Source organism: Danio rerio, chromosome 18 (genome assembly GCF_052040795.2).
Source record: "Danio rerio strain M-AB ecotype USA chromosome 18, GRCz13ab, whole genome shotgun sequence".
NCBI classification, from domain to species: Eukaryota; Metazoa; Chordata; class Actinopteri; order Cypriniformes; family Danionidae; genus Danio; species Danio rerio.
This window is the reverse complement of record NC_141038.1, coordinates 24,201,641-24,213,136: the sequence shown is the minus strand read 5'-3', so window position 1 is coordinate 24,213,136 and position 11,496 is coordinate 24,201,641. Positions and strand designations below refer to the sequence as shown.

General features: G+C 37.7%; 2 protein-coding genes across 5 annotated transcripts in view; one reads left to right on the top strand and one right to left on the bottom strand.

The window, feature by feature from the left end:
- Positions 1–531: 531 nt before the first annotated feature.
- Positions 532–4,052, top strand: LOC147832819 (mu-type opioid receptor). The gene has a single exon (XM_087293155.1). The coding sequence runs from the start codon at positions 2,669–2,671 to the stop codon at positions 3,659–3,661; it is 993 nt and encodes a 330-aa protein (XP_087149281.1). The 5' UTR covers positions 532–2,668; the 3' UTR covers positions 3,662–4,052.
- A 2,662-nt stretch (positions 4,053–6,714) lies between these two features.
- bcar1 (BCAR1 scaffold protein, Cas family member) overlaps positions 6,715–11,496 on the bottom strand; it is a 181,048-nt gene continuing 176,266 nt past the window's right edge. For 3 of the 4 annotated variants that reach the window (XM_087292457.1, XM_087292458.1, XM_087292459.1), the window contains one exon: positions 7,945–9,729. In XM_087292457.1, coding sequence (XP_087148583.1) covers positions 9,217–9,729 — 513 coding nt within the window. In that variant the 3' untranslated portion in view covers positions 7,945–9,216. 4 annotated transcript variants of the gene reach the window in all.

The following is an 11,496-nucleotide window of genomic DNA, read 5'->3' as shown; positions in this document are numbered from 1 at the left end:
ACATAATTAAAAATAAATTGTAAGCACTTCTCTTTGTGTCATATCCTTTGGAAGAAGTTACAGGAGTTTTTGGACAGCATTTTAGCTTTCTCTACTATAACATAACAGCACCTTTGGCCACGACCCTTTGTTGCCTGGGGTGTTTATGCATAACCTGAAATGTTTATGACTTCATTACCCCAGATGAATTTTTCAGAAGTCCCCAAACTTTATTCGCTGAAGGTTTTACTTAGCTAACTCTATAAAAGTCTAACACTATAAATGTTTTCTTTTGCATTGAACTTTGAGCGTCTTACATTCAGAGATGTTGTTTATGTTCACACAGCAACATTACACATCAACTAATGTTTAAAATATGATATCGTAGTTCATAAAAATTCAATGAAATAAATAATAAAATAAAACAAAGCTAAACAAAGATCACAAACTATCATCTGTGGTGTTTCCTTTGCTTATTTAATTTGTTCTGTATTATCTGACTGTCAAATAGCCCATAACATGCTTTTTCCACCATTTTTATTTTTTACATTTTGAGAGAAGTAAAACTGACATGTGGTTTCAACAACCAAATGCATTTAGACCTGTCTAGTTTCATCTGGAATGTATCACAGACCACCTACTGAAGTGATTTGACCCAGGTAGCAAAACAATCTGACCCAGATTTGGCATAAATCTGGCACAGCAGGCATTCATCCGGCACTGGCATACACCATGTGGGCCAAACATGGCCCTGGTATGTCAGAGTTGGCACCATCTTTAAGGCGGCATACAATACTTGGCCCAGATGTAAAATGCAGTATTTGTCCCAGATGTTAATAATTGATAAGTGGGCCAAGTTTGCCAATCTTGACACACATTTAAAATACAATAAGTCATTCATTTTATTTTTGTCTTAGTCCTTTTATTAATCTGGGCCCCACTGTGCTACCTACTGCCCCACCGATAAAATAAATTTTTATAATTTTCTTTTCTTATTATTTTCTTGTTTTCTACCAATCAGGTTTAGTACTTACATTGTTTATACCAAGCTAGAGCTTGTGAAGTTCTGTTGTACAGTGCTGCAAAAAGGAGTGGGATTAAACAAGAGGATTAGACATTTTAAAAAAGAGAGGGATTGGCCCACATTTAAAAATTTTGTCCAGAGAGGTCATGTTTTGATCTTAAATTGGTTTCATGCAATCATGTGATGAATTCACCAAGCTTAAACTTTGCAATGCAGTGACATCTGAAACTTGTCGCATGAGCTTGCATTTCCTGTTTGATGCATTTGCATGCATATGAAAAGAAGTTTACCTGGCAAATTGTCCAGTGTGACTGAGGCTTTATATACAAACGTATGCACTAGAATTCTCAACTGTTTTTAAAGTGTATGCAGCTGAATGTTATTGTGTTCTTTCTGCCTTGTAAATACTCTCTTATTAAACTCATTAGCATGTAAATGAGCACAAGACAGTGTTTCAAACAGACTACAGGACCGTGAACTCCACCTACTGGTCTGGTCTACAGTGTTTTTTAAGGAGATTTTGCTGATCCGAATGAACATTTATCATTTTGAAAATATTAGCATCTATTTTGAACAAACATTGTGGAGGGACCTTTCTCTTGACATGTAAAAACTGGTGGAGAGGTTGCTTTTATATTGGTGAAATTAAACAAACAATTGTCCCCCACTATAAGAATAAGAATGCTGCATTTCCCAAATGGCCTTCAGAAGGAAGACAAACCAAACCCAGGGGAAACCAGAAAACTTTGGATTGGTTAACACATGATCTAAATCCAACTCAGGTGTAGCCCTTTTTACAGCCATATATTGTCCAGCACAGGTAATAGTTTAAATAAAGAGAGCCCACAGAGATTCATCTAGATCAATTTTATCTGTTTGGATTAAAACTGCTGTAAATTACAACACATATGTCTTGTTTGTGAAAAGAAGTATTCTCAGGAATGTCTAGTTGTATTGTAATATCTGAAATAAAATCAACGGTTATAAAGTAATGCATGCATGATCTTTGTCTACTCTTATTTATACTATGTATTCATTATTATGCCAAATGCATTCTGGTAATGGTTTAAAAAAAGCAAATAATGCTTTGGTAAAACTTTAAAACTTGAACACTTTTGTACAATGCAGATAAGTTCTCAATGGAGGATGACCACACTTTGCACATTTCTCAGCCAGTCACAGCATCAGAATGCAGAAGTAACAAAGTCCAAAGTGCTCCACTACAGAATGGTTTCATGTTCCTGCAACAGACAGACCCAATTCTGAAGTTGTTCTTCACCAACAAATTGTTTACAGAGAAATTTAGACCAGTCCATTATTTCTGCATGGTGTGAATAAACTGCTTGCATAAAGAATCTTATTGGATCGCACTTTGGATGCTGTGTAAGAGTTTACGAATAAAATATTGTGAAATTGTAATCCACAAAAATAGGATAAAGATGTTATAAATTTCATCATGTGCTCTCTGTTTTACATTGCCAAGTTACTGTCTTGTGTTGAGAAGCAAATGCACCATATTCTATATATAGGGCCCTTCTAAAAGCAGAGAAATGAAGCAGAGGAAGCTAGGTTAAAGCTGTGGTTTTAGTGTTAGTATGTAGGAGGAACCAGCATAGCCCCGGTTCTACAAACAATCATTAGTCATTCAGTGAGAAAAATATTTAAATGAGAAAAGATTCAGCATTTTCCAGAAAGCAAAATCTGATGATGGACTCAGAATTAAGCTTCAATTCAACATCTGACAGCACTGTTGTGGATTCAGAGAAGATCGCTCCTGCTGTAGTTCTGGGTTTGTGTTGTTTGGTGGGTTTGCCGAGCAACATTGCAGTAATCGTCAGCATTGCTCGTGAGTGGAACACAAATCTGAGCTTCACTTTAAAACTGATGCTCAACCTTTCAGTTTCTGATGCTTTGAGTCTTTGCTTGGCTCCTTTTGTGCTGTTTGCAATACTATTTGGATGGAAATTCGGCCTGTGGTTTTGTAGAATCCTGTTTTTCTTGGGTCACTGGAGTCTGTATGTTGGCGTCCTGACGGTTACGTCAATGAGTGTGCACCGCTATCACAATGTCATCAAGTCAAGGGTCACTAATAGGACGATTCTGCACAGACTGGAGCGACGACACAGACACCTTCAGCTGATCTGCATCTGGACTCTCGCCTTTGTTTTTGCCCTACCAGTGTTTTTCACCCATGGACTTAAAGACCGGGATGGATTCCAAAGATGTCAGAGGACAATGAGCTCAATGGCTGTAGGTGTGACTGTATTACTTCTTGAGATCCTGTTGGGGTTTATCATTCCATTTTTAACTATGTTGACATGTTATCTGTGGTTGCACAAAGGATTGAGACAAAACTCGAGTTTAAACAGAGCTCCACAGAAACAGGAATCCAGAAACAAGGGGTCAAACGTTAGAACTTACAAGAAGAGACTTGTGGTCAACATTGTTGTGGCTTTCTTTGTATTTTGGACTCCTGTGCACATCACCAATGTGATTGATATAGTCATTACGCTGACTAATGCAGATGATCATTCACAGCTGAAAACTTTTCGTCATGTTTATGGTGACGCAAGCAAGGCTCTCGCTTTACTAAACTGCTGTCTGAATCCTTTTCTCTATGTTTTTATTTCAAGGAATGTTTTAAAATGTATCAAGTGAAAGCCAGGACACACCAAGCTGACACTAAAAAAAAGAATCTGTGTGTGAAAAACTGAACGTGAACATACCAACATGGACGTTCACACCAAAAGACAACCCCAGACTATGTTTATTGACATGCTGAATTGGGTCAACTCAACACAACACAAAATTAGACAAACATATGCTAACAGATGACCTATAACTCCAAATTGTTTATTTCACAGGATCACAAAATCTCTGCTATATCAGTTAACACCTTTGTTCAGGTAATACCTTTGTTTATTTTGGATGTAAACAAGCTTGCTAAATGCACTTCTAAAATCTATGATCTGCTAAGAGCTTATAATTATAAATAAAATTTGAATCACTAAATGCTGTAAATAATTACTATAAATATTTCCAGACTAAATGATGTCTTGTTTATTTTTGTACTTTCCTTTTCCCATCTACTTCATCAAACACTTCTAGTGTGTGTACACCACAACAAATGACAATTCTGTCATTAATTACTTACCCTCATTTCATTCCAATCACCTTCGTTCATCGTCAGTACACAAATTAAGATATTTTAGCTAAATCCGAGAGCTCCCTGAGTCTTCATAGACATCAATGTTCTCAAAAGGAACCAAAGTTAGCTATTTCTTTAATAAAGATGAAATTTAACTGTCCTGTGTTGAATTTTGGTACCGCTGCAATATTAAGAGGTTATATTATTTCATTGACCACAATGTTCTGTAAATATAAACTAGACTGAAAGCTAAAATGCAGAAGCAGGAAAGTGAACTGTGCATGAAGGTTTGAACTTTTTTTAGTTTCACAGCAAAGAACTATGAGATTAGCATACTGATTAGCTTCATTTTTAATGTACCCTTACTGGCCACTTTGTTCGAGCACAGTTCTCATACCAAGTTATTCTCAATTTTGCCTTCAGAACTTAAGCAATTTCTTGTGTCATAAATTCAACAACATTCCCCAGAGATTCAGGGGCTCGTTCTTCATACGTGGGTTACTCAGCTGGATTTGGTTATTGACGATTAGACATGATCCAAAATTGTTTTGTTCTTCAAAGCTCAGATAAGTGTTGTTGTCATAACAACAGGGGCCTGTTTCAGAAAGGAGGTTAAGTGAAAACTCAAAGTATTTTAACCCTGAAATGAGAGAAACTCTGGGTTTTCCGTTTCAAAATGGCAGGTTTGTTAAACTCGAAAAAAGCAGGGTAAGTCAAGCCTGTTTCTGAAAGAAAGGTAACTTTAACTCAGAGTCAGTTACTGTGGTAACTTACTCTGTGAATCTAACCTGGTCCGGAGCAGGTTTTATTTTCTAAACTCTGAGTTTCTGTCGGTCTCCTCCCCTTTTTTTAAAGATAAAGTGGTATTTCTCGCCTTAGCCTTACTTCTCCGCACACCTATTTTAGAGCTCATTTTAGAGATGTGCATAAAAACGTGCATAACTGAGTAGGTTAAACTTTTATTTGATAAGAAAAGATGCGCATGAACTACGAAGGAAACACTTAACAAATTACAGTATGTGCATTAAAAAAAGGTTTGTTAGAGATGATGATGAAAATGTGTGTGAACACTGTAGAACATCTCAAATGTTGTTTTGGTCATTCTAAAATGCCTTACCTGTTTCAGTATTATTGTATACTATTAATTACCTCCGAGCATCTGGAGCGTGTCAAGATCTCCGCGTCTCATGGCTTCAAACGCCCCCACGTAATCATTGTGTGTCAGCATTGTCTTCTGAGGCGCAAGTACATTTATTAAATAAAAAAATAATTGGCGCAGCTTCTTCTACTGCAGTAAATTCTGTTTTTACTGATGATATTTGGCGCAAGTTATTCAGAAAGTGACGATTGTGTTCTCTTTGACTTGTTAGATGAAAACGCTGCTTTATTCGCATCTTTTAGGCGTTATTCCAGTTTTGCACAAATTTATGTAATATATTTGGATGGAAACATAGATATTGCCTAAATTTTTGTCACACATAGAACAAAGTCACGTACGAGAATGGCTTGTTCTTTTTTCATAAATAATTAGCTTAACCTTTGACATGTACTGTTACTAGATTAATGGGATTACTATTCTTTCTAAAAATTATTTTTTAGCACTGCTTACCTTCTAAATGTTATATCAACCTCTATCACTTGATCAATAAAAAGGCAGACACACAAGTGCACTGCTAAATCTATTAAAACTGCTAAACATGTATAAAAGTTTAGAAACATTTTATAAACGTCACACATTACATTACTTATTTTATTATATTTAAATATTTAAATACTTTAAATTAAAAATTACGTATTAACTTGAGCAGCTGTTTTCTCACGCTAACTGTCTGTTTCACTGATGGCTGCTTCTTTTTAAATGTATAAGTCATATTTGCTATAACTTTGCATGAGCAGATCAAATTCAGCTGGAGAAAGCTGTTTCTTTCAGAAACAGGCTTGACTTACCCTGCTTTCTCGAGTTTAACAAACCTGCCATTTTGAAACGGAAAACCCAGAGTTTCTCTCATTTCAGGGTTAAAATACTCTGAGTTTTCAGTTAACCTCCTTTCTGAAACAGGCCCCAGCTGTCCGTCTTGACGGCTCCCCCCGTCCATATTGACATATCTTTATCATCATGCACTTGCTGCACATCCACAAATCAAATCAGTTTGAGCTCATGTGAGCTTTGTGATGTGTAGTTATTCTGCTGGACCAGGGGTGGCCAACCCTTTCTTGGAGAGCCTCCTTCCTGCAGATTTCAGTCGCAATCCATATCAAACACACCTGAACCAATTAATTAGGACCTGAACACCACGTGATAATTACAGGCAGGTGTGTTTGATATGGGTTGCAACTGAAATCTGCAGGAAGGTGGCTTCAGGAAAGGGTTGGCCACCCCTGTGTTGGACAGTCATAATAAACGCTCACATTTCGAATGCAGTTCCACAGATTGGCATTTAAGGCCCTTCTTTTTTTTCTTTTTTTTTTTTTGTTGTTGTCATTTTTGGCTTGGTTTGAACCTGAATGCACTGAATGGCTGCCAAGTGATTGGCTGATTTAAGAACTTGTATTGCTAAAAAACTTGGACTGAAAATGTATTTTTTAATGAAAATATATTAAACATATATTTCCAGTTATGCAATTTACAGTAACATATATCAATATCATTCAAATCCTTGAACACAGATTTGAGAACAGAATAACAATACAACATATATCAGCTCACTGTGTTTGGCTTAAATGCTTTTTTTTTCTTTCTTTATTTCAGATGGATAAGGATTTCGACTATATGCACAACAACATGTTGCAGTACTTAAAAAGTTTAATAGGTTTCATTAAACTACTTTTTCTGACATATTCTTAAATTTAGAATACAACCAACAGGGAGATAAAAGACAATGCGGGGGAGGTTGAGCTTCAGGAAGGTGATTCAGAAAACAGATGCAATGGGGAAAGTTTTTTTTATACAAGCTGGTTTTGGATCTAATACATTTGTGCACTGAATGCCTCAGGTTATGTCGGATGTGATCTAAGACAAAGATCAGAATTGAAATCAGGGACTGAATTTTGTTGCCACAATGCACCTGTCCAGCAGGACGTGGCACTACAGTAAAGGTCAAAAGATCACTGAGTAAGGACTGAGTAATAGTGGCGTGATAGGTTTTCAAACTAGCCTAAAACATGCCAGAGGGGCACAGCCGTGAGCAGGCATTTGTGGAGCTTACAGGCAGGAAATATTTCAATACGTTCAAATGTTGTTGTTTTTTTAATAGAAAAGTTTGTGTTCTCCATCGCATTGCTATGGAGAAAGTCTGGAAATAAGTGATTGAAACTCTCACAGTAAATAAGGAGGCAGCTGCGCTTCAAAATCGCATACTCTTTTTAGTAGTTTGTACTTAGATGATTGAGATATATATATATATATATATATATATATATATATATATATATATATATATATATATATATATATATATATATATATATATATATATATATATATATATATATATATATATAAATTGTTTTAAATAGGGGTGGTGCGGTGGCGCAATGTGTAGCGCTGTCGCTTTACAACAAGAAGGTCACTAGTTCGAGCTTTGGCTGGGTCAGTTGGCATTTCTGTGTGGAGTTTGCATGTTCTACCCATATTTGCGTAGGTTTTCTCCAAGTGCTCCCCACAAGTCCAAAGACATGACCTACAGGTGAATTGCTTATGCTAAAATGAAAGTGTATGTGTGTGAATGAGAGTTTATGGGTGTTTCCCAGTGATGGGTTGCGCTGCGTACAACGCATGCTGGATAAGTTGGCGATTTATTCCGCTGTGGTGAACCCTGATTAATTCTTGCTCACACTGTGCAATTTTTTTTATAATCCTAAATGACTGTAGCATGTGAGACTGCACAAGCATGGCTCTTATCTTACACTGTAAGATCTCAGCTGTCATAAAGTCAGACTCAACAACAATGAAGACATGCCAAACACAAAAGGAAATGCTCCCAGAGTTTAATGTCATTGTTCTGACATTACCTCGTGGTCATTTGAATTGTCGCATGGATTGCGTCATCAAATTTGAAGCTCCTTGGTTTTTGGATTGATGCTCTTCGCAGCTGTTGTCACACTGCAGGAAAGTGTCTGAAATCTGACACTTGCAGACCTTGACAGAAAAATCTGATCACAACAGGCATTACGTGGCTGTCAGTGAACATGTCAAACCAACGATCAAAGACCACAGATTTTAGACTAGGATTTCAGGAATCTCACATTTGTCTCAGATGACAAAATCGTGGCTGAAATCTCACAGTAAAAGCAGGGTTTAAGCCAAAAAGAACAGGAATAAATGTTGTAAAATGTATGAATGTACTATATTTGCCATATTGTCCTGATCATGTGACCAACTGGCATCAATTGCATCCTTTTACTACTATAATCCTCTCCTGTGGCCTAGTGGAATCAAATGTCCACTTCAAAATCTAGTTAGACTCTATCAGTTCTTTAATGAATTCTGACATACTAATTTTTAGCCTACTGTATAGTACGAAAGTATGCGATTTTGTATGCAGCTGAAACCTGTTAATTGGCTCACTCCCAGCATGCTTTGCGTTCACACTGACCCACCCTGTATGAACAGCAGATAAAAGAGCATTAACGTTAAGTGCCCTTAACGCTTTCAACAGGCACAATTCATTTATAAAAAGCCTCAGTTGTTGATCTGTGATGGAAATGGATGTACTTCTACATACACGTTTAAAATTTTAAACACCTTTAGTCAGCATCTCATAATAATAATAATAATAATAATAATGACAATTATAATAATCAGAGCAATAATTACAGTTTAGCTATAATAATGCATAACGTCTTAAATCTACCCTTTAGATAATCTCCATCTCTCTCTCCTCCCTTGTTCCAAAAGTTCCTCAACCGTCTTTGTTCACCCCAACATACAGCAACTTAAATATTTACAATGATTCATTTACAACCAATCGTTCTGCCCATTAATCTTTTAGTCCTGGAGATAAAAAGCTCGTGGCACAGGGTACATTTGTCCAGTGAGTTTAAAACAGGCCCTGTCCCGAGGCTCTCACATGGCCAGTAGCTGATTGAGTGCCATGCGAAACTGTTGGGTGCATCCCGCCAGCTCCCGCACCCTCTCTGTCATGTCTCTGGTGGATCCTGGCGAGGGGTACTGCAGGGCTGCTGTTTTGGTGCTGACCACAATGTCTTTGAGTTTGTCGCAGAGTGTGTTGCTGTGCTGTGCCACTCTGGTGCGAACCTCTGGAGACTTGGCTTGCCTAGAGAGCGTGTCTCCGATGAAGACCAGCTTGTGGGCACTGAGGATGACGAACTTGCTGTGGGCGACGAAGATTTTGGGCGGCTGGTTGTTGTTAATGGAGGAGTAGAACGCGTCTATGGCGTTGGTGAGCGTGGTGATGTTGGCTTCACATTGCTCCATGTAAAAAAGCAGTAGCTGCCGGTCGCCCATGCACAGTTTACTGCGCTGCGTCTGGGGGTAGTGAGAGGGCGGAGTCCAACCCGAAATGTCATTGTTGATTGGTCGAGAGACCTCCTGCTCTAGTCGTTCAAACTGCTTCAGCTGTTAAAGATTAGAGACACGAGTGAGTAAAATTTCATAAATGTATTTGTAAAGAATGTTATTTTTCATATTTTACTTAATACACCTTGTATATTTTTTATAAATGATGAAATCTATATGTACTTAAAATGTATACTTGTCAGTTAAAAGATTAATATGGTTGGTTTGCGATATAACATGGGACTTTCAACTTTTTTGCAGGATATTTAAAACATATTAATGAACAGTGTTGGGCAGTAGCGTCGCTACAAGTAGTGATGGTTCTAGCTTAACTACATTTCTCAGTAGTGTGTCGCTACTTTCTAAATCAAATAGCTTTTCACTAGAAAAGCTATTTTTTAGTCAAGTAGCGCAGTAGCATCCACACAAACTACATTTATTGATCGCAGATCAATAAGGCTATGTTCACACTGCTGGCAAATGTAGCCCGAATCGAATTTCTTCCCCCTCATGTGACTGAGGTAATGACAGTAATGAACAGTCCAAACCGCATGGAATCTGATCTTTTCTGTTTAGATTTGTGCCACTTTCAAATGTAGTCTTAAATCAGACACAGATCTGATGTTTTGCAATGCGACCGCAGTGTGAACGGTTATGTTGGATCTCATGTGACTTTTACATAATCTTCGAGCAACATACGTCATCATTCTGTGCTGCAGACATCATCTACTCCTCAGCAGCATAGTAGAATGGCACACAGGGCGATTACAGTACCACAGAAAGTTGGTTGTTAAATTTGAAAAGAATTTTGAAGGCAAAACTGGTGCTTGTTAACTAATCTGGTTACGATTAAGGCATGGGTTGATCGCGAAGATGAAGAGCATCATGGGTGTTGCGGCTAGGGGATATGTGCAAAGGACAGGGAACTTTCTCTTCGATAGAAAAAAGGGCAGGTGCTCGAGCACTCAAACCCCCCTTCTGCACGTGTCTGTTGTTTATAATGAAGTAAAATTAAATAACTCTGCAAACAGATATAAACCAACTCCGCCTTCACAGTTTAGTCTGCGGCTGCTCATTAACCCTTTATGAGTTTAATAGACCGGTGGTCAGAGCACCACGTACTATTTTAGGTCTCAAATGCCGAAATACACATTAGCAGTAGCAGAACAACCCTTTACTATTTATGAAATACACCACGGTTGTCTGTAAAAAGGGTAATAATCATATAAGCATGATCTGACAACGTGCTCACTTCATACAGTATACACGTGTGCACATTTTTTGCTCTCCGTAATGTACTTTTGCACATGCGGGTGAGTTTAGGACCATGTTCTGTTCACACTGCAAATCTGATATTGGCCACATTTATAAGAGCAGTGTGAACAGCCATGCAAAAAAATCTGATTTGAGCACTAAGCCTTGCAGTTTGAATGTAGCCTGAGTGACGGTACGGACATTCACAGAGCTGTAAGGCTGCTGTTTAGCCCATGAAAGTAAATCCATATGATAGTTAGAATGGCAAAATCTTCTTCTTGTTTTGGTGCGGTACTGCCTCATCTCACTTTGGGATGCGTTTCCCAAACGACGACGTAACTAATATAGTACACTGCATCATTTGGGAAAAGAGCGATGTAGTGACGAGTGTTTCCCAAAGGCCATAGTTTCTCTGCTGCAGATCCATTGTTTAAACCACTTTAGTTTTAACGTAAAAAGCCCATAATGATGCTCTAAACGGGGAGGAGTAACTACTTCTTTAGAGAAGAACCACATCATTTCTTTGTGCAAATTATATTGTTTTACATGCTCACGTAATATAAGTTTTGGTAA

What these genes read in the sequence shown, in the direction of transcription:
- LOC147832819 (XM_087293155.1), top strand. Translation starts at nt 2,669, where the DNA reads ATGAGAAAAGATTCAGCATTTTCCAGAAAGCAAAATCTGATGATGGAC.